This window comes from Grammomys surdaster, unplaced genomic scaffold (genome assembly GCF_004785775.1).
Source record: "Grammomys surdaster isolate TR1022 unplaced genomic scaffold, NIH_TR_1.0 126113, whole genome shotgun sequence".
Classification (NCBI taxonomy): Eukaryota; Metazoa; Chordata; class Mammalia; order Rodentia; family Muridae; genus Grammomys; species Grammomys surdaster.
Window position 1 is genome coordinate 2004472 of NW_021620921.1, and position 24069 is coordinate 2028540.

Consider the following 24069-nt stretch of genomic DNA (forward strand, 5'->3'; position numbering starts at 1 on the left):
TACTAAAATTGTAAGCACATGTCATGTGCTTTTGATACAAATGTAGGTTGGTTGTCTTAGTGTTTAGAACGGAACAGCTTTTAAAAAACAGAGTATAATTTTTGCTAAACTATGTTTTTTCTTTATAGACCTTGGGTTACACCTAACATTAAATATGATCTTTTCGATTTTGGCATTTAGTAGTCATTCATTTAAATAGAAACAATAATGCTATAAATAATAATATTGTCAATTCCAAAAGAAAATTAAATTATGAAAGATTGTGTGTGCTGAAGTTGCACTGCTTCCAGACACTGGGCTAAATAAAAACTTTGCAGTGTCAAAATTTTTTAAGCTTCACATACATGAACTGTTTTTACATCTGTTTCCCCTTCCTCTAAATCCTCCCATATCCTACCTCCTCCTTTTCCAACTCATACCTTCTTTATCACTAGCTGTTATAGTGAATACATTTATAAATACAACCTTTTGAATTCACCTAGTGTAGTTGGAAGAATACACATTTTAGGGCTAACCACTCAGAATAGAGAAACCAACGGGGAGTCATTCCTGGGAAAGCTGATGCGACCTCTCTCAGCAGCCATTAATTGCCTGCAGCTCTTCATCTAGAGGTAGGGCTTTGTGAGGTTCCTGCCATCCACGCTGGCATGTCCACTGGAGTGCTATGGTCAGGTCGTGTTTAGGGCAAGCGTGTTGCTGAGATTTCATGGGTACAGCTTCAATGTCATATTTAGAAAGCACAATCTTGAAGCAGATATCCTGGTCCTCAAGTTCTTTTTTTTTTTTTTTAAAGATTTATTTATTTATTTTATTTATGAGTACACTGTAGCTGTCTTCAGACACACCAGAAGAGGGCATCAAATCTCATTACGGATGGTTGTGAGCCACCATGTGGTTGCTGGGATTTGAACTCAGGACCTCTGGAAGAGCAGTCAGTGCTCTTAACCGCTGAGCCATCTCTCCAGCCCCGGTCCTCAAGTTCTTAAAGTCTTTCTGCCCCTCTTTCCTGATGTTCCATAAGCCTTGGGTGTAGGCTGTGTTAAGTCTGTAGTAGTTCAAGCCAGGCACCCACGATCAGTTATTCTTTGCATTTGAGCACTTGGGAGGGGTGAGAGCTACACTTCAGACTAGGATGTTGAACAGGCTGTGCCACTTATGAACAGCCTGAGGGGTGAAGATGTTGCAGGCAGGTTAGGTCCCAGTGACTCACCAGCCTTGACCCATGTCCAGATGTGGGGCAGACTGAATGAGCACCTGGGGTAAGGCTGGGAGGCTGATGGCATGAATGGGTTGAAATTAGGTAGCTAACCATGCTGGGCAGGTGCACAGGATGTGCTATCTAGATTAAATCCTAGGGTTGAGAACACCACAGGGAGAACTGATCAGACTGGACTCCAACAAATGATGGGCAACTAGGACCAAGCCTAGAGGTTCAGTCCCTAAACGTTTTTAACTGAAAGAGTGTTATGGTTTGGGGCCAGTGAGACAGGTAATAGGTAACGGTACCTGCTGCCAACCCTGATAAACTACATAATCTACATAAATGTTGACAAAGAGAATCCTGCAACCTGTCCTTTTACCTCTGTGTAAGTGCTGTGGACACACACAGAGACACAAAATAAAATAATAAAGTTACTGCTCTTAAAATGCTATGGCTTAGATCAGAAACACCTGGCTCCAGGCTCATATTCTACTTTGATGGACATGGTGGAGGTGGGTGAGCGGGAGCTAGACTTTGAATGCACAGTTCCAACTTGACATAGATTGCTCCTTCTGCTGCCATCCCTTCCTTGTTATGACTGAAATCTCTGTGAAAGAGTAAGCTAAAATAAACCACCTTTAAGGTGTTTCATGTCAGGTAACAGTGATGAGAAAAAGTTACAGATATAAGATATTTGTAGCAACAAATGTGACTGTTAAGTTGAATATGGTGAAGTGGGTCTATATACAAAAAATCTTACCAATTGAGTATATCAGCATTTTCTAAATAACCAAGCTTGATGTTGCAAAATCACGTATGAATAAAAGTACCAGCTAGGCTAGCAGACTATAACAGAATATAACACTCAAAGTTGATTTATATTTACATATTGCAATTAACTGTTAAGATTTCACTTTGGTATAATATAAAGGAAGAGTTGTACTTATTAGCAGAAAATATTACTGGCTCCTTGATTTTCCAACTGCACATAAATCAAAGAGCAGATATGAGCTTTCATTTTTATACTTTTGTGCCAGTTATTTAAAGAGATTGATAAAAAGTATGAAACTCTGATTCTCACTAATTTCTTTTTTGTGGTGTAATATATTTTTACAAAATGTTATTTATGTTGATAAGATAACTCAATTATTTTGAGATTAATCAGTAGAGTATTTTTAAAATTACATGATAAATATCATTAGCACTAACTTACATCAGGAAAATGTTTAGCCTCTCAGTATTTTTAAAGCATGCAATAGCATTAAGCAACCAAAAGTTTGAGAATTCCTATGCTATATCTCCTCACTAACAGTCATGTGGGTAATGGGCACTATCCTCAAATCCTGGAAGCACCAATGTCTCCCCATCTTACTTGAGGAGAGAACTCAAGTAGGAAAGAATGGAGGGAATGGTAAAAGGTTATAAAACTTCAATTTAGGAGGAATGTTTCAGAAATCTACTACATCACAGAAACCATAGTTAATGTGTGTTGTACTGAAAGTTAAAGTGTTCCCACTGTGGAGAAATAAGAATGTGAAGTAATACAATGAGTGGGTAATAAGTTCTAAAATGTCTTCCTCTCCTCTCTCCACAAATATTTGAAAACAACAGAGAAAAAAAGCCCACATGTTTTGTCAACTACTAAAGAAAAAGTCACATTTTTTTTTGTTGCTACAGACTGAATCCAGGACCTGATCCCTCTACCACTGGGCTACTCCCCAGCTAAGATGCAACTTTTTTTTTTCTACCTTTTTGGACACCAGGTCTCACTATTGAATTTACAATCCTCCTACCTTAGCTTCCTCAATGCTGGAACTACAGGTATGTGTCACCAACATTAAATGTATGGCTAAGAAGTCATTGTTAAATACATCACCACACATTCTGCAGTGTGTTAAAGATCTCTACAATCTCAACTAACACTTAATAGTAGATAATCAGTCATCTTTCCCTGAAGTAAGTTAAAGACACCTACCAGTACATCCGCAGCAGGGAGGTAATGAGGGCTCTGTTAAGTTACGACTAAAACTAATACTTGCTAAGAACATATTACATGCAAGACATGAGAAAGAGCAGGTGGGGAACCCAGATGACTGCCAGCTTGGGAATCTTACAATGTGACAGGAATCGGGGAGCAGTGCTGCAGGAACAGAACGGTGAACACTTCGAGACTTAACACACTGCTGCTCTCTTCAAACAGCATAGGAGGGCTGGATGAAAGATTGGGCGGCAGGAACAGGCCGAGTAGGAAAGTATAGAGAAGGTGTAGTTTTAATCACTGATCTAGTGAGATTCCAAATTAAGTTCTTATCAATTTAAGCCTAAGATTTAACTCAGATGCTATGGAAGAGCCTCTCAGTGGAGGGATTATTAATATGGAACGTTTCAACAGGAAAAAGTTCAATATCAAAGGTCAATTAAGGAGTGAACTTCCTACGTGCCAGGCAGTAAAGTTTAGGTTGTTATGCACATTTCTTTGACTTACTCTGTTTTTTTATAAGATTTTAACAATGTTAAAAACAACAACAACAAAGCCCTCCAAAACACTCACCTCATGGTCCATTTGGCCACTTCTAAGCTACAGCTTTGGCAGCTGAATTTTCCCAATAAGGAAAATATAAGAATCCAGAGGCCCATAGTTAAGAGTGAGGGGGGCTCAAAATAGAAAGTGCAAGTGTCTCAACAAATGACAATGTACTCAATGAGCTATAAAAGGCTTCAATTATTATTTATTCAAATTAAGTGAAGTAATAAAAAACTGAGCAAAGTAGTAAAAACAAAAAACCCCTTTGCCAGTTATAATGTGAAGTTGCTAATCTTCAACTAGCAGCCATTATGAAAACACTTATGGAAGTCCTTTCTGCTAATTGTACTTTAGAAATAAATTTTATTTTTTTGAGACAGAATCTTATTATGTAGCCCTGACTGTCTTGGAACTCTCTGTAGACTGGGGTGTCCTGAAACTCACAGAGATCTGCCTGTCTCTGCATGTCTCAGAGTGCTGAGATTAAAGGTACCTACATCTGTGGCATGGAATAAATTTAATTTTCACAACAGATTTCTTTTAAATTAAGGAGACTGATTAAATTAAGTCCCAATAATGAAACACTTCATTAGTGATTTGTCCAGGTCATTTGCTTTTATCTGTAGTGAAATCAGTAGCAAATGGCATAGACACTAAATATTTGGTTCTCAAACAATGGCTAACTCCACTAAAGTTCTGGTATGTATGCTGGAGACACCAAAGCAAGATAAGGTGCCATCAGACACCTTATCTGTTAGCTGACTTTAAGGCCTGGGTCTCAAGACTTGACTTATTTAGAGTGAGCAATGAGTGCCCCTTGCTTTTTAAAGTTTAAAAATGCTTTGAAACATATAAAGCAATCTGCTTCAGTTACTATATTCTAATCAAATAGTCCAGTATTTTTCTTTAAAATGTTCACAATTTCCACTTCGACAAAAAGGGATTTATTTTCTGTATGAAGAAAATACTTTAATACAGTACCTTTAAAACAACTATACATTGACAACATTAGCATTAAGTTTTACCTGACTCATATGGAATGGAAAACAGAAGAGGATGAGGTCCAGGGTGCTTCTCTGTACAAGTACACTTGAATCCTGGACTGAAGTACTTACTGCTTCTACCTGAAATAAAAAAGCTTTTAGCATCCTAGAAAATGTTGCCCTAGTAGTTTCATCTATCTAAGATAGAGAAAATACAACTGTGCTAATCACAGAGCGCTATAAAAAGTTATTGATACTGACATTAACATTTGTATGTTAATACAAATTTTATTAACATTTGTATGTTAAAACAAATTTGTATGTTAATACAAATGTTAATGTCAGTATCAATGACTTTTTACCCAGTGCCCCATTACATGTCTACACAGTATGTTTATGCAAATGTTGTGTAGCAGCTTTACTCACACTTGCATCAAGTGGGATGCAAGTCAAATGCCTGTTGACTGATGAAAGAATAACCACACTGTGTCACCGTCAACAAGAGAATATGAAGCAACATAAAGCAACAAACCAATGACACCACATACAGAAGCATGGACTAATTTCAAGTGTGTCATAAATTGTGACTAAACTACACCCATTGTATGATTCAATATATATTAACAGTCTGCATGAGTGAAACTAAAATCAGAAAACAGATCAACATTTTCAAGGATGTGGACACAGGAAAGAAGTGACCCAAATCTAGTGATTTGGAGATAATATAATTTTCTGAGTCTTTTTTATATTAGTGGTTAGGAGACTGATTACAAACTGGTACAACCACTCTGGAAATCAATCTGGTGCTTCCTCAGAAAATTGGAAATAGTTCTACTTGAAGACTCAGCTATATCTCTCTCGGGTATTTACCTAAAAGATGCCCCACCATACCACAAGGAAACATGCTCCACTATGTTCATAGCAGCCTTATTTGTAATAGCCAGAAACTAGAAGCAACCTAGATGTCCCTCAACTGAAGAATGGATACAGAAAATGAAGTTCATTTACAGAATGAAATATTATTCAGCTATTAAAAATGATGACATTATAAATTTTGCAGGCAAATGGATGGAATTAGAAAATATCATCCTGAGTGAGGTAACCCAGAACCAAAAGGACATACATGGCATGTTCTCACTGATAAGTGGATATTAGCCAAAAAGTATAGAATACTCATGATACAGCCCACAGATTCTAAGAAGTTAATTAGAAGGAAGGCCTAAGTGAGGATGCTTCAATCCCACTTAGAAGGGGGAACAAAATAATCACGGAAGGCAGAGGGAAGGAGAGACCTGGAGGTGAAAAGGGAGGCAGGATCAGGTATGGGGGGAGACAGGAGAGAAACCCAGAGAGGGTCAGGAGATGAATGGAAATATGCAGCTACTGCGAGTAGGAGGAGCCTCTAGAATATCCCAGAGACCTGGGATGTTAGAGGCTCCCAGGACTCAACTGGGATGACCTTAGCTGAAATATCCAACAGTGGGGAGATGGAACCTGAAGAGTCTACCTCCAGTAGATGGACGGGGCCCCCAGTGGAGGGATAGGGTCACTAACCCACCTTCAAAATTTTTGACCCAGAATTGTTCCTGTCTAAAAGAAATGCAGGGACAAAAATAGAGTAAAGACTGAAGGAAAGACCATCCAGTGGCCAGCTCAACTTAGGATACATTCCATGGGCAGGCACCAAACCCTGACACTACTACTGATGCCATGTTGGTGCTTGCAGACAGGAGCCTAGCATGGCTGTCCTCTTGAGAGGCTCTACCAGTAGCTGACTGAGACAGACGCAGATACTGACAGCAAACCATTGGGCTGAGCTTAGGACCCTTATAGAAGAGTTAGGGGAAGGACTAAAGGAGCTGAGTGGATTGCAACCTCATAGGGAGAACAACAGTGTCAACTCCCCTAGACCCCTCAGAGCTCTCAGAGACTAAGCCACCAACCAAAGAGCATACATGGGCTGGTCCATGGCCCCCAGCACATATGTAGCAGAGGACTGTTTTGTCTGGATTCATTGGGAGAGGATGCACCTAATCCTGTAGAGACTTGATGCCCAAGGGAAAGAGGATGCTCAGTATTTATTCAGTATTTTGGCTGTTAGTTTTCTTTGATGAAAGTAAGAATGTTGTCCGTGGCATGATTCTCAGAATAGTCTGGAATGTCTGGCTCTAGAGAAATACTTGTGGCATGTCAACCCACCATGAGCTCAATGTCACTGCCAATTATATACAGCTGATCTTCCATTGAAAGCTTCCTGTTCAGATGGGCCAGAACATATGTGATTCCAGGTAAGCGCACAGCAGGACTGGTGAGCAGACTGCCCCATAGGGCACTGTAGAACGCAGACTGCTCTACAGCAGCAGCAACCTTTTCCAGCAGTGTGTTTGTTCTGGAGCATACAACAGAAGAAAGCGTATAAGAAAGGAAATATTCAGTGTCAGAGAAAAGTAATCAACCATTATTCTCTTACAAAATAACTGACAGCATACACAGCACTCATGAGCTCCACCCTGCAAACAAGTGAGCAAGTCTGGAAGAATACACTTCATATTCAGAGGGTAGGTCTTGCTTCTGCTGTGTATTAGATTAGCTAATACTGGATAAATCTAATCCTTTCAATTCAGGCTCCATCTGTAAAATGGAGAGAACAGCACTGCAGCACCTGCCTATCTCACTGGGTTAAGTACAATAAGCAATAAAGCAACATATTAAGTTAATCAATTTTAGCATACCTATGTTGACTTCCTACAAAAACCTTAAGACATTTCCATATACCTCTTTCTACAATCATAACATGTAATTCACAATAATATAATAGAAATGGATCTACAACAAAAACCAAACTAAGGTCATCAGTGATTGATTCTTGTTTTAAACAAAATAAACAATTCAATATACAGACATCATATTCAATATTATAGTATAGCAAAGCCAGATGAGTTCAGTTGGTGATTTAATAGTCACATTAATCTCAGGCCTCAATGTATCTATGCATTAAAATAGCAAATTTATGAGCTTTTTATAGTACTTATAAGGAATATGTAACAAAACATAAATAGGGCACTACAGCCAGAAAGAGGATTATTTAATTCCTATTTTAAATTTTAATTAGAACTAGTGGAATTAAATGTTACTGATTCTGTACTTCCCTTAAGAGTATAATTTAAAACTTATTTCTAAACTAAATGAACTACTTTTATATTATGTTTCTAAAAGTATAAGCAAATAGGTAAGTTAGTAAAAGCAAACAATACGACCCATAGAGCTGCTTCAGGGGTAAAGGCACTTGCCATGGAAGCCGGCAGAGCAGCTTCCGTGGGCCTACATGAAGGTAGGAGCGCATCAATTGCACAAAGTTGTCCTGGAGCCTCCATTCACATCACACAAAGACACATGAGAATAACAATGACAATAAAGACAAAAATTTAAAAAGCAAATTATGCTATTAAGTTTTGACTACATTTACAGATGAAGAAAGGGAACACAATTAGAAAACATTAAAAAGTGTTCCAAAGCTCAAATTAGATACTTAGTAACAGTTTTTATTTTATGCTACTGAAATCTTGTATGTATACCTGTTTTGTCTGAATGTATATCTGTGTGCCACTTAACTGCCTGATGCCCGTGGAAGCCAGAAAAGGATGCTAAATCCCTGAAACTAGAGTTTCAGATGGCTGTGAACCTCCAAGTGGGTGCTGAGACTTTAATTCAGGTCCTCTGGAAGAGCAGCAAGTACTCTTAACCCTTGAATCATCTTTCTAGCTCCAATAATTTTTTTCTTAATTTTTACTTTTCAATGTGTGCATGAACACTTTGTCTGCATGTATGTATGTATGTAATACTACATAAATGCCTAGTACCCAGGCAGGCCAAAAGAGAGCATCAGCTTCCATAGAACTAGAGTTATAGATAGCTACTTGTGTGCTAGGAATCCAAGGTAGGCTTTTTGCAAGAGTAGCCAATACTCTTAACTGCCTAGCCATATCTCCAGTGCCATGCTACTGAAATCTGAATGTGTTATGTTGATACATCTAGAATAACTAATTTTGTGATGTCAAAGCACAGTTAAAGATGGCTTCTGACAAATTCATAATTTGTAATACCAAAGGGGACCAAATACCATTACCTCTCATAATACTCTGATCCTTCTTCTAAGCCAGGAAGAATACCAGTCAGCAATCCCTGGAGACCAGGTTTCAGAGTTTTCCCCAAAGGCAAGTAATATATCTCATACAAACTGAGCAGTGTTGGTTTCACAGACATAGCAGCATTGGCAAGAAGAGGAAACAACCCAGAACTGTTAAAAAATGAAAGATGTAAAACAGCACCAACATTAATTCATATGCAATTCTATCATATATTCTGATGAAGCAGGTTACAGCAAATGATTAAAATATTATCTATTAATGACTTATACATCTGTTAAACTAAGCCAGTTTTCTCTCTTGAGCTTCATACACACAAGCTTCCTAGCTGTTTCACAAACTCCTTATATTCCACGATTTCAAACAAGAATTCTCATGTTTTCCAGAAGTCTGCCCTTCCTCCTCCATAACTAGTATTTTAAAATATGGTATCTGTTATAAGCTGGCCAAAAGCTATATATCTATCTAGAAGTGATGTTTGCGTCTACTGTAAAAATGTCTCCTCCAAGACTCATGTGTAGTGGTGCATGCCCAGTACTCAGGAGGCAGAGGAAAGTGGACCTCTGTGAGTTCAAGGTTAGTCTGGTTTACATAGTGAGTTCCATCATAGTCAGGGTTATGTAGAGAGACCCTGACTTAAGCAAACGAAACCAAACCAAACCAAATCAAACCAATCTCCTCCAACCATCAACCACTGGCTATGTTCTCTCTTCAGGTTTCCCTTGTAGCAAACTTCTAAGTAAATTCTTCCCATCTCGTTTACATAGCAGAGACTACCATAATTTCATCACTTTGTCCTAACAGGTAGAATTCAAAACTTCTATGAAGTTATAAGTTCCATTTAAATGTCTCATAGATTTCCTGCCAACAGTTTTGAACATTTCTACCTTGTGGCTACTGCACACACTGTACAACTCATGCACACTCACTCTTTTCATTCTGGTACTCCTAACTCAGCCATTCTGTTCCTTTGAGAACCTTCCATGCCCTCTGTCAACTCCAGGCCTTCGCCTGTCCTGGGCACAAAGACATAATCCCTCCTACTTACATATGGTACACTGGAGGATCCTTAAAGATCCAGCTCTCAGTTCATGTCACTTCCTTAGTGAATTGACACTAACCTGATCATTAGATTAGGATTATAGCCTTATTTGATTTCCTAAAGTAGTAAATAGTGCTTTATTAGAATATTTATTACTAGGATTGAACTATTTGTGAGTGTTTGGAACAAGAGATCACAGCTGCAAGTATTTCTGAATTTAAGTCCCTTGTGCCATGTTCTGCACTCAGGTAGTCCAGTCCTTTGAAGATAAATGGGGACTCAAACCACTCCTCGTTTTTCATATGGGAAGTAGAAGTCATGTTCAATTGAGTAGTTTTCTGCCTAAAATTTTAGGAACAATGTGATCTGAAGATGTAGTCACACTTTGTCTTTGTGAAATTGTCTTTTGTGTGCCTAGCATCATGTTCTACCTTTACCAGGATCTAGCCTCACTGACAACTCTGTCTCCGAAATTTCTGTCTTTATCTGCTCTCTGCTGACATCTTTGCTTCCAACTCAATGCACTAAAAACAAACAAACAAAAATAACTTTTTGTTTTTGTTATGGTATTTTAGGATTCAGAAATCAGTTTCTTTTTTTATCCCAAACCTGATTATAAAAACTGGACTTTGTTTTCTAGAGCTAGATTGTGGAAATTAATCTTTCCCTGCCATTTTGACTTGGATCTAACTGTAAAGAAACTCTATCTCAACTTTGATTGACAGTAGATCAGAAGATTGTCATTTGTTTTGTTTGTTTTTTATTTTGTTTTGCTTTTGTTTTTTGAGAGAGGGTTTCTCTGTGTAGTCCTGGCTGTCCTGGAACTCACTCTGTAGACCAGGCTAGCCTCGAATTCTCGAACTCAGAAATCCGCCTGCCTCTGCCAGCTCAGTCCTTACATTGTCTTTCTACAGATACCATGAGATCTCACAGGTTGACAACCCAGTAAGACTGCTTCTAGTACTGACACTATGGGTAACTTTAGGTCACCAGAACTTGTGACCAATGATCTACAAGTTGTGGTCTATACAACTCACTGTTTAGATTCAATTAATTTGTTAGAGTAACCTATAGAATTCTGAGAAACATATTCATTGGTTATCATAAAAGTATTTTAAAGGACACAGATATACAAATGAAGCACCTGAGGACAGGAGTTTCCCTTCCTGATTGAGAGCTTCAGTATACCACCTCCTGAATGTGGATGAGTTCCTGATTACTTCTACATAGTCACTGTCCAGAAACTATGAACCTCTGTCCTTTGAATAAATCTTACAAACAAAGAAAGAAGCTAAGGACAAAGGCTGCATCAGTATTAAGTCAATGACAAAGCCCAGAGTAAAGATGAAGCTCATTTGAACTGGCAGCTGTCAGTGAGGTAGACAGATGCACTGAAAACACATGGGGGTAATGTGCAGGTTACTGGGCACACTGCTGTAAAAATTTTCTGTATATTATGAATAGTATCATTTCTGTATAAATGAATAGTATTATTTTCATTTTTATAAATGAGGTCACAAAGAGTTTTTAAAAATGTGGTCCAAGAATAATTAGTTTGACAACCCTACTCTTAACCACAGAGACAGAACTTCCAGGGAGCCTGCATAGGAGATAGAAAAATATGGGCAGGGTTATCAAGATATGCAACTCAGATTTAAGGCTTGTGCAAAGGGATTGATTGCTGTACCTTTTACAGACTTTAGTACAATGGAGGAAGTGTTTATAGGAAGGGCAGATCTATTTTTAAACAGGTAAAGTTTTAGGGGATTTTAAAGATACACACATATGTCATGACTAAGCCAAGAGTTTAAAGCTAGGGCGAGCAAATAAGAAATAAATTTCTTATTTATATAAGAAATAAATCAAGGTTATCAGGCATGGAAAAAATTATAAAGATACAGGTTAAAGTCAAAAGCAAGAAAGGTCCAGAGAACTGTGCTATGAGAGATATATGCATCAGCTTCATTGGAGTACTTCATGCCATCATGCTATGTATTTTAAATACACATGGTATGGATATGCTTGTTCAACGAGACAATATAAAGTGAGAACATAAGCAATTCCAGAACTAAGGGAGCCCTAAGAAATTGCAGACATTGAGCTAGGGTGGAAGAGGAAAGGGTGGTAAAAGACTAAAAAAGAGTAAAGAAAATGCCATTTCAGAGAAGCCAAAGTAAAGAATGGTCAAAGGATGGTTTATGACATTAAAGCTACTGAGAAACAAAGTCTTTTCTCCCCTAGGCTAGCTTCCAACCTTAAAAAGGTACAATGCCTTATTAGTGTGAACAATTTTGAATGACAGCTTCTATGAATGCTAAGAAAAACCACAATCTGAGAAAGATTTTACCTTTTTCTAAAGCACTTAATTCAAATATATGACATTTATATAAGAAACAATGTTTCAAATTTTTACTTTTACTGTAGAAAGGTTAAACAGTAAATATACAAATACATATTGGAGACAGAGTCTTACTATCCAGTCTTGGCTGGTCTGGAACTAGCTATGCAGACCAAGCTGCCCTCAGACTCATAGATATCTGTCTACCTTTGCCTCCCGAATGCTGAGACTAAAGGCATGGACCACCCCACCTAGTTAAAAATATATTTTTATATTGTACATAATTAATAAAATTACTCTTACCTATATAAAAAAAGATCTTTGGCAAGTCGCTTAGGGCCAATGATTTTGAAGATGATTTCATATGTTTCAAGTGCTTTCCGATGAACTCCACCTGGTAATGCTGGATGCAGACATTGAGCTAGGCGTTTGCCTATGGTCAGTTTTTTGGGTACTACCTGGTACTTGGCATTATTTTGTAAAACCTTGAAGAAAATAATTTTAGTGAAACTGAGAAAAGTATCTTATTTTATTACTTTTTCTTTATAAAATTATAGAAAAATTTTGAAACTTTATCAGTATATATTTGAAATTAAAAAAGAAATTAAAAAGGATTACATTGTTAAAATATAACTATTATATGTTAACAGAAATATGTATTTTTAATGAAAGAATAATTTGTACAAAATGTGTAGAAAATAAAGGCACAGATTTTTGTAAATCTTTACTATCTGTCATGAGACAGAAAATCATGGGTACTCCCCTGAGGGTGGTTTATGGTGAGAGATGAGAAAGAGAGAGAGACTGTCAAAGGCAATATAGTAGAAAAATCAGCACTAGAATAGCCAGTCATTAAACTTATACCAAAATATATTTTGACTACAAAATAGGTTTTGACTACATAAACAAATAAATATCTGTTTTGTTTGCATATGTATGTCTCTCTCTCTCTCTGTGTATCTGCATAGGTTGTTTAACCATGTTTTAAATTAGTTTTATCTATAATCTTAGCATCTTATTTTTTGCTATTTGGATACAATAAAATATTTTCACTAATACTGATTAATGTATAAGAAGCTAATTATGTTTTTAATTAGTCTAAATCATGCCCTCATGTCCATAAATCAAAGAATTGCTGTTGAAAATAGTTCCCAAATGGCATTCAAAATGGGACTCTTGGCAATCTTTCAGCAAGACAAAAACCCTAGGTTCCTGAAAGGAAGACATATTTATCGGGATATTAAAGAGAGATGAGGGTTTCAAAGCTTACATGGTAGATGTTAGTAAATTTTGGAAGTGCCTGTGCAACACAGAAGCTTGTGTATGCCATTTTAAGGTAAACCCTTAGCATTGTGGAAATGAAAATCTTTTTTCTTATACTATCAGGGTAATGATCTTGCAATCTATTTTCCTTGCTGTGTATGTCAAGATTTCTTTCCCAATAATGACATGAGAAGCTGCTTGAAGTTAAAACAGTTACTGTGAGTATATTCTTTTTCTGTCTATCCCTTTTCAGTATTTAGAAGCATCCCCAATCACTAAGAACAATAATTATACCAAAACTACCTGTGTGAGGGAAGAAAAGTTTGACTGAAATTAGAACAAAACTGGGTCAAAACAGGAAGCTGAGAGTTGATCAGTGGCCCTTCTATAGGAACTTGACTAAAAAGTTGATTATGGAAGAAGGCTCATTCCAAGTCAAGTTCTAAGGCTTAGGGACTATGTTTAAAACTGCCTTTGTAAAAAGTACTGACTTGAAACTAGGCTGGCCTAGGCATAAAGTGTGTCTTGTTGCTGCACTTAACACCATTAAGAAAGAAAACTGCAGTTATTACTTTTCATTTACAGCTTTTCTTTTTGGTGCCAGGAACTCCAGAACTCTATCTGATACTCAATTACAAAGACTTACCCTCACAGTATCACACATACTTCCCAGTCTTGTGCTTTTACAGGCAACAATAATAATAGTAATTGCATCTTTAAGTGCTATTGTTTCTTTGAATGAGAACTGCTGAAGTGTTAGTAATTTGCCTGACTACACAGGTATGAACTCATGAAGTAAAATGCCATTTATGAAAGCTGAGGTTCAGTTATATTTTATAGTCTTAACTTCAAGATTTAGCTAAATCTTGTATAAACAGGCATAAACAGATTTCTGATTTTCATTCCTTTTACTAAATAGATAATGGATAAGAAAAGCATACCTTGTTGAGTTTTCCAAGTGCTGATATCAAATCTGCCCATTCACTGGAGTATTCAAAATTCTTTAGTGCTTTGTCAACTGCAGCTACATAGTTTCTGTATTTGGAGTCACTCAATAACTCGAGCTCTTCTGTGTTCATTCTCCCACCTTGTTCTACTAGAGACCAGCTCCAAAGTCATGCGAAATCATTCCCTATAAGAGATTCCAGAGAAACCAAGTTACAAAGTAAAGGATGGAAGTTCATAAAGTCTCACTACAAAAAAACAAATGACTAATTTTACAGATTCTTTAACAGAAGCACTCGAAATTCTCGTCAGTGTACAGGGTCATATTAATATTCAAAGTGGAAAATAGACATTTAAATTTATTTAGGCATATAAAAAGAAAAATTTTGATTACTTCATGTTATTTCTGCTACATTTATTGATAAAAAATTCTGAATATATCCTCCTCTATTTGACAGCAAAATCTAGTAAAAGTGTTTAGATTGGAAATATCAAGAATATAGGAGCTCTTCTGCCCCTGCCTGGTCCTCCGGGCTGGAGCAGACACAGAGTCAGTCTGCTCCTGTCCTGTAGAGAAACTGAATCCTGAGTCATCCAGGAGCCACTGCACTCAGAGCAGCTGGTAAGAACTCCATCTCACTCCCTAAACCCCAGAGATAGATCGGGGAGCCAGGGACATCCAGGGCACAGCAGCTACCCAAACCCCGCCCCTCCGGAATTCCACTTCCCTTCTGCCCCTGCCTGGTCCTCTGGGCTGGATCAGACACAGAGTTGGTCTGCTCCTGTCCTGTGGAGAAACTGAATCCTGAGTCATCCAGGAGCCACTGCACTCAGAGCAGGTGACACAGAGTCGGTCTGCTCCTGTCCTGTTGAGAAACTGAATCCCGAGTCATCCAGGAGCCACTGCACTCAGAGCAGCTGGAGCCACTGCACTCAGAGCAGCTGAAACTGAATCCTGAGTCATCGAGGACCCACTGCACTCAGAGCAGAAGGATTTCCAGATCCAAGAGGTGGCCTGAGTCCCAGGAGTTATTCCACCCAGGAGATTAGGAGCATAAGACCACAGAGACCTCTGGACTCTGAGGAGCTCTGCAATAAGCAAGATAACTGGAAATACAGACTCCAGTTTTACACAGTGAGGGCAGGTACCACTAGAGTTAACCAGATGGCGAAAGGCAAGCGCAAGAACATAAGCAACGGAAACCAAAGTTTCTTGGCATCATCAGTGCCCAATTCTCCCAATATAGCAAGCCCTGAACACCCCATCACACCTGAAAAGCAGGATTCAGAATTAAAATCACTTCTCATGATGATGATAGAGGATTATAAGAAGGAATTAAGTAACTCCCTTAAAGAAATACAGGAGAGTACAAGTAAACAGATAGAAGCCCTTAAAGAGGAATCACAGAAATCCCTTAAAGAAATGGAAGAAAACACAAAGAAGGAATTAAACAAAAACATTCAGGACCTGAAACTAGAAATAGAAACAATAAAGAAAGTTCAAAGGGAGACAACCATGGAGATAGAAAACCTAAGAAAGAGATCAGGAGTCACAGACGCAAGCATCACCAACCGAATACAAGAGATAGAAGAGAGAATCTCAAATGCAGAAGATACGGTGGAAAATATTGACACAGTTGTCAAAGAAAATGCAAAACGCAAAAAACTCCTAACTCAAAACATCCAGGAAATCCAGGACACAATGAGAAGACCAAACCTAAGGATAATAGGTATAGATGAGAATGAAGATTCTCAACTTAAAGGGCCAGTAAATATCTTCAACAAAATTATTGAGGAAAACTTCCCTAACCTAAAGAACAAGATGCCCATAAACATACAAGAAGCCTACAGAACACCAAATAGACTAGACCAGAAAAGAAATACCTCCCGTCACATAATAATCAAAACATCAGATGCACAAAACAAAGAAAAAATACTAAAAGCAGTAAGGGAAAAAGGTCAAGTAACATATAAAGGCAGACCTATAAGAATTACACCAGACTTCTCACCAGAGACTATAAAAGCCAGAAGAGCCTGGACTGACATCATACAGACACTAAGAGAACACAATTGCCAGCCCAGATTACTATACCCAGCAAAACTCTCAATCACTATAGATGGTGAAACCAAGATATTCCATGACAAAACCAAATTTGCACAATATCTTCCCACAAACCCAGCACTTCAAAGGATAATTGATGGAAAATGCCAACACAAGGAGGGAAACTACAACCTAGGAAAAGCAAGTAAGTAATCTTCCAACAACCCCCAAAAAAGATACAAACATAACTTTACCTCTAATAAAAAAAATAACAGGAAGCAACAAACATTTTTCCTTAATATCTCTTAACATCAATGGTCTCAATTCCCCAATAAAAAGACGCAGACTATCAGACTGGATACACAAACAAGACCCAGAATTTTGCTGCATACAAGAAACGCACCTCAGTGACAAAGACAGACACTACCTCAGAATAAAAGGGTGGAAAACAATTTTTCAAGCCAATGGTCCCAAGAAACAAGCTGGAGTAGCCATTCTAATATCAAATAAAATCGACTTTCATCCAAAATTAATCAAAAAAGATAAGGAAGGACACTTCATACTCATCAAAGGAAAAATCTACCAAGGTGAACTCTCAATTCTGAACATCTATGCTCCAAATGCAAGGGCACCTACATACATAAAAGAAACTTTACTAAAGCTCAAAACACACATTACACCTCACACAATAATAGTGGGGGATTTCAACACCCCATTGTCAGCAATGGACAGATCATGGAAACAGAAACTAAACAGAGACACTTTGAAATTAACAGAAGTTATGAACCAAATGGACTTAACAGACATCTATAGAACATTTCATCCTAAAACAAAAGAATATACCTTTTTCTCAGCACCTCATGGTACCTTCTCCAAAATAGACCATATAATTGGTCACAAAACAAGCCTCTACAGATACAAAAAGATTGAAATAATCCCTTGCATCTTATCAGATCACCACGGACTAAGACTGGTCTTTAATAATGACAAAAACAATGGAAAACCCACGTACACATGGAAACTGAACAACTCTCTACTCAATGATGACTTGGTCAAGGAAGAAATAAAGAAAGAAATAAAAGACTTTTTAGAATTCAATGAAAATGAGGACACATCATACCAAAACTTGTGGGACTCCATGAAGGCAGTGCTAAGAGGAAAGCTCATAGCTCTAAGTGCCTACAAAAAGAAACTGGAAAGAGCACACACTAACAAGTTGACTGCACAACTAAAAGCTCTAGAACAAAAAGAAGCAAATACACCCAGGAGGAGTAGAAGGCAGGAAATAATCAAACTCAGGGCTGAAATCAACCAAATAGAAACAGAAAGAACAATACAAAATATCAATAAAACCAGGAGTTGGTTCTTTGAGAAAATCAACAAGATAGATAAACCCTTAGCCAGATTAACCAGAGGGCACAGAGACAGTATCCAAATTAATAAAATCAGAACTGAAAAGGGAGACATAACAACAGAAACTGAAGAAATTCAAAAAATCATCAGATCCTACTACAAAGGCCTATACTCAACAAAACTGGAAAACCTGGATGAAATGGACAATTTCCTAGACAGATACCAGGTACCGAAGTTAAACCAGGAGCAGATAAACCATCTAAATAATCCCATAACCCCTCAGGAAATAGCAGCAGTCATCAAAAGCCTCCCCACTAAAAAAAGCCCAGGACCAGATGGTTTTAGTGCTGAATTCTATCAGACCTTCAAGGAAGACCTAATACCAATTCTCTTCAAACTATTCCACAAAATAGAAACAGAAGGAACACTACCCAATTCGTTCTATGAAGCTACAATTACACTCATACCCAAACCTCACAAGGACCCGACAAAGAAAGAGAACTTCAGACCAATCTCCCTTATGAACATCGATGCAAAAATACTCAATAAAATTCTAGCAAACCGAATCCAAGACCACATCAAAACAATCATCCATCATGATCAAGTAGGTTTTATCCCAGGAATGCAGGGATGGTTCAATATTCGGAAATCCATCAATGTAATCCACTATATAAACAAACTTAAAGAAAAAAACCACATGATCATCTCACTAGATGCTGAGAAAGCATTTGACAAAATTCAACATCCCTTCATGATAAAAGTCTTGGAAAGATCAGGAATTCAAGGCCCCTACCTAAACATAGTAAAAGCAATTTACAGCAAACCAGTAGCCAACATCAAGCTAAATGGAGAGAAACTTGAAGCAATCCCACTAAGATCAGGGACTAGACAAGGCTGCCCACTCTCCCCCTACCTATTCAATATAGTACTGGAAGTCTTAGCCAGAGCAATTAGACAACAAAAAGAAGTCAAAGGGATACAAATAGGAAAGGAAGAAGTCAAAATATCGCTATTTGCAGATGATATGATAGTATACTTAAGTGACCCCCAAACTTCCACCAGAGAACTCCTAAACCTGATAAACAACTTCAGCAAAGTGGCTGGTTATAAAATCAACTCAAACAAATCAGTAGCCTTCCTCTACATGAAAGATAAACAGACTGAAAAAGAAATTAGGGAAATGACACCCTTCACAATAGTTGCAAATAATATAAAATACCTTGGTGTGAATCTAACCAAGCAAGTGAAAGACCTGTATGACAAGAACTTCAAGTCTCTGAAGAAAGAAATTGAAGAAGATCTCAGAAGATGGAAAGATCTCCCATGCTCATGGATTGGCAGGATTAATATAATAAAAATGGCCATCTTGCCAAAAGCAATCTACAGATTCAATGCAATCCCCATTAAAATCCCAACTCAATTCTTCACAGAGTTAGAAAAGGAAATTCTCAAATTCATATGGAATAACAAAAAACCCAGGATAGCGAAAACTATTCTCAACAATAAAAGAACTTCTGGAGGAATTACCATCCCTGACCTCAAGCTGTACTACAGAGCAATAGTGATAAAAACTACCTGGTATTGGTACAGAGACAGGCAGGAAGATCAATGGAATAGAATTGAAGACCCAGAAATGAACCCACACTCCTATGGTCACTTGATCTTTGACAAAGGAGCTAAAACTGTCCAGTGGAAAAAGGACAGCATTTTCAACAAATGGTGCTGGTTCAACTGGAAGACAACATGTAGAAGAATGAAAATTGATCCATTCTTATCTCCTTGTACAAAGCTCAAGTCTATGTGGATAAAGGACCTCCACATAAAACCAGATACACTGAAACTAATAGAAGAGAAGGTGGGGAAAAGCCTCGAATACTTGGGCACAGGGGAAAAGTTCCTGAACAGAACTCCAATGGCATATGCTCTAAGATCGAGAATTGACAAATGGGACTTCATAAAATTGCAAAGTTTCTGTAAGGCAAAGGACACTGTCAATAGGACAAAACGACAACCAACAAATTGGGAAAAGATCTTTACCAATCCTTCATCTGATAGAGGGCTAATATCCAATATATACAAAGAACTCAAGAAATTAGACTCCAGACAACCAAATTACCCTATTAAAAAATGGGGTATAGAGCTTAACAAAGAATTTTCAACGGAAGAAACTCGAATGGCCGAGAAGCATCTAAAGAAATGTTCAGCATCCTTAGTCGTCAGGGAAATGCAAATCAAAACAACCCTGAGATTCCATCTCACACCAGTCAGAATGGCTAAGATTAAAAACTCAGGTGATAGTAGATGCTGGCGAGGGTGTGGAGAAAGAGGAACACTCCTCCATTGTTGGTGGGACTGCAAGATGGTGCAACCACTTTGGAAATCAGTCTGGCGGTTCCTCAGAAAATTGGACATAGCATTACCCGAGGATCCAGCTATACCACTCCTAGGCATATACCCAGAAGATGCTCGAACATATAACAAGGACATATGCTCAACTATGTTCATAGCAGCCTTATTTATAATAGCCAGGAGCTGGAAAGAACCCAGATGTCCTTCAACTGAGGAATGGATTCAAAAAATGTGGTATATTTACACAATGGAGTATTACTCAGCTATTAAAAACAATGAATTCGAGAGGTTCCTAGGTAAATGGATGGAACTAGAAATTATCATCCTGAGTGAGGTAAGCCAATCACAAAAGAAGACACATGGTATTCACTCACTGATTATTGGATACTAGCCTAGAACCTTGAAATGCCCAAGATGCAACTCACAGGCCACATGAAGCCCATAAAGAAGGAAGACCAAGTGAGGGTGATTCGGTCCTTCTTAGAAGGAGCAACAAAATACTCAAGGGAGCAAATATGGAGACAAAGTGAGGGACAGAAACTGAAGGAGGGGCCGTCTCAAGACCACCCCACCTGAGTATCTATCCCATGTGCAATCACCAAAGGTAGATGCTGATGTGGAAGACAGGAAGTGCATGCTGATAAGAGCCTGATATGGATATCTCCTCAGAGGCCTTCAAGAGTCAGACATATTCAGAGGCAGATGCTCACAACTAGCCATTGAACTGATCATGGGGTTCTCAATGGAGGAGTTAGAGTGAAGACTGAAGGAGCTGAAAGGGTTTGTGGCACCATGAGGAGAGCAACAATACCAACCAACCACAGCTCCCAGGGTCTAAACCACCAGCCTGGGAGCACTTAGGGGGGGATCCAGGGCTTCAGCTGAATATGTAAAAGTGGAGGGCCCTGCTGGGCATAGGTGGAAGAAGAGAACCTTGACCTCATGAAGGCTGGATGCCCCAGGGGGTGGGAATTTTGAGGGTGGGGAGGTGGGAGTGGGGGGGGTGTAGATAGAGGTTACATCCACAGAGAAGAAGGAGGAGGGGCGAGGGGATTGGAGGTTCCGAGGGGGTGGTGGGGGATGGGGTAAGGGGACAACATAGGAAATGTAAATAAATCATCCAATAAAAAAAAAAAAAAAAAAAAAAAAAAAATAAAAAAAAAGTAGAATGTTGGGGTAAGGGGACAACATATGAAATGTAAATAAAACATCCAATAAAAAAATGAAAAAAAAAACAAAAAAAAAAAAAAGAATATAGGAAAGAAAAAAAACCAAAGGAGAAAAACATCTATTTTATTTTGTTAATATTTTCTTCAATAGTTTTATTTTATATATATTTATATATATTTTATATACAATGATATATATATATATATATATATATATATAAAATTGGTTATTTTATTTATTTAATTTCAAATGTTTTCTTCCTTCTCGGTTTGCTGTCTGCAAATCCTGTATCCCATCCTCCCCTTCTGCTTCTATGAGGGAACTTCCTCCACCCATTCACCTACTCCCGTCTCACCACCCTAGCATTCCCCTATGCCGGAACATCGAGTCTCCATAGGATCAAGGATCTCCCTCCTCACTGATGCCAGATAAGGCAACCTATGCTACATATGTAGCTGTAGCCATGGGTCCCTCCATGGATTTGGAGAAAGAGGAACACTCCTCCATTGCTGGTGGGATTGCAAGCTGGTACAGCTACTCTGGAAATCAGTCTGACGTTTCCTCAGAAAATTGTACAAAATACTACCTGAGGACCCAGCTATATCACTCTTGGCCATATACCCAAAAGATGCTCCAACATATAACGAGGACACACGTTCCACTATGTTCATAGCAGACTTATTTTTAATAGCCAGAAGCTGGAAAGAACTCAGACATCCCTCAAACAGAGAAATGGATACAGAAAATGTGATACATTAACACAATGTAGTACTTCTATTCAGCTACTAAAAACAATGACTTTGTGAAATTTGCAGGCAAATGGATGGAACTAAAAACATCTATTTTAAAGATTCATTGTGTTAACTAAAAATGGGCATCTAGTAGAAGGAACATCAACTACTTAGAATCAAAACTGAATTTAGGTATAATGGACAAGAATATATAATAGTTCAAATACAGCCACAATTTTCATGATACTCCCTTTTTTTTTGGAGTATGCGTAGTCCTCTAGTCCCTTGGTTTAGACTCAAATTTAGTGATAACAGTAAGGCAGAAGAGATAATGGCAGTACTCAATAGTACACAAAGCACGTCAGCTTCTAAAGACTCTTAGATAAGTTAGATATAGGACAAGCCAGTTGCCATATCATGAAGACACCTTAGGAATTGGACCCATAATGAAGAACCGAGGCTTTGTGTCACCACCATGAGAGTGAGCCATTTTAAATAGATCATCTGTCATTAGCTAAGTCTGGACTTGAGTGCAGATCCAACTGATACGTGGATGCCACTTTATAAGAGATTCCTAAATCAGTAATACACATAGTTAAGTCTTTCAAATTCATTCAGACGCGTAGCAGAAAGTTTTCTCACATACACCACTGAGTTTGAGGGTTATATCACAATAGATAATCAATAACAAGAATTTAATTAAAGTGAGTATAGGTCTCTTCCAGTTTTTACATTTTTACCTTAACTTCTGTCTGCATCTTTCCTTACCAGCTGGATTCTGGGCCTCTAGAAAGGTCTAAGAATAGGTCTTATGGGCTGCCAGAACAGTTTGATAGAGTAAGAAAAATTTTTTCATTAATCTTCTTTTAAATATAACTCATATAATACTTTTGTAACTGAATGACTCCTTCCTCAAATTTGTACAAAAATTAACCTAAAATGATCACAGATTTAAATGTGACATGTAGAATTATAAAATTCTTAGAAGAAAATATAGACGTAAAATTTCATGACCTGGAGGTAAGCAGCCTTCTAAGAAATAAGATTTTAAAAGCAAGCAAAGGGAAAAATTGTACTGTATCGATATTTAAACCCTATGGTGCAAGAAATATCATCAAGACAATGAAAAGAGAACTGAAAGGAGGGAGAACATCTACTTTCACCATATCTGACCAAGTATGGGTATATAGGAAATTCCTCTTCAGGGGGCTGGAGAGATGGCTCAGAAGTTAAGAGCTCTCCCAGAGGTTCTGAGTTCAATTCCCAGCAACCACTTGGTAGCTCATAACCATCTGTAAGGGGATCTGATTCACTCTTCTGGTGTGTCTGAAGATAGTGTACTCATATACATAAAATAAATAAATAAATAAATCTTTAAAAAAGATTCGTCTTTAATATAAGAAAGTCTTAAAATGGAAGATGTGAGCAGACACATCTACAAAGAAAATATGCAGATGCACAGTACAAACCTGTAAGAATGAGACTCAGTGCGATTCAAACCTACGTGGCTTACTAGTTAAAATCAGAAATAAGTGAAATGTCATGGAAGCTGTTTTGTTGCCAATCTATGGTTTCTATCCCCTCAGTACTGACAGAGCAGGGGCTTCCCCTTCCCTGTAATACTCTAACATAGAGATACATCTTATCCCTTTTGAGATTTTATACTGAGACAAGGCCTTGCTATGTTACTCACACTGGCCTCAAATTTGTGACCCTCCTGCCTCATTCTCCCAAGCAGCTGAGGTTATAGGCATGCTTCATCTAACATTTTAGAGAAAAAACATAAGTATATACACATCAATATGCTTCAGATGAAAAAAATAAAAAGCAGGACATATGAAAACAAAGCCATAACTGTCGATAGTAAAATCTCTAAGATAGTAAGGATACTCACAGGATGAACATACCTAAAACATTTCAAGTTTTGTTGCTGAGTGAACATAATGTGTAAGCATTAGGTTTTCTAAAGGTACATGCATGTACA

The 24069-nt window shown here is 37.9% G+C and overlaps 1 protein-coding gene across 4 annotated transcripts in view; it reads right to left on the reverse strand.

Annotated features, from left to right (window-relative positions):
* Positions 1-24069, reverse strand: part of Dop1a (DOP1 leucine zipper like protein A) — a 98103-nt gene that overhangs the window by 57421 nt on the left and 16613 nt on the right. For all 4 annotated transcript variants that reach the window (XM_028756238.1, XM_028756240.1, XM_028756237.1 and 1 more), the window contains 5 exons: positions 14438-14628; positions 12537-12718; positions 8835-9005; positions 6908-7097; positions 4751-4849 (listed from right to left, as the gene is read on the reverse strand). In XM_028756238.1, coding sequence (XP_028612071.1) covers positions 4751-4849; positions 6908-7097; positions 8835-9005; positions 12537-12718; positions 14438-14575 — 780 coding nt within the window. In that variant the 5' untranslated portion in view covers positions 14576-14628. The remainder of the gene's footprint in view (positions 1-4750; positions 4850-6907; positions 7098-8834; positions 9006-12536; positions 12719-14437; positions 14629-24069) is intronic.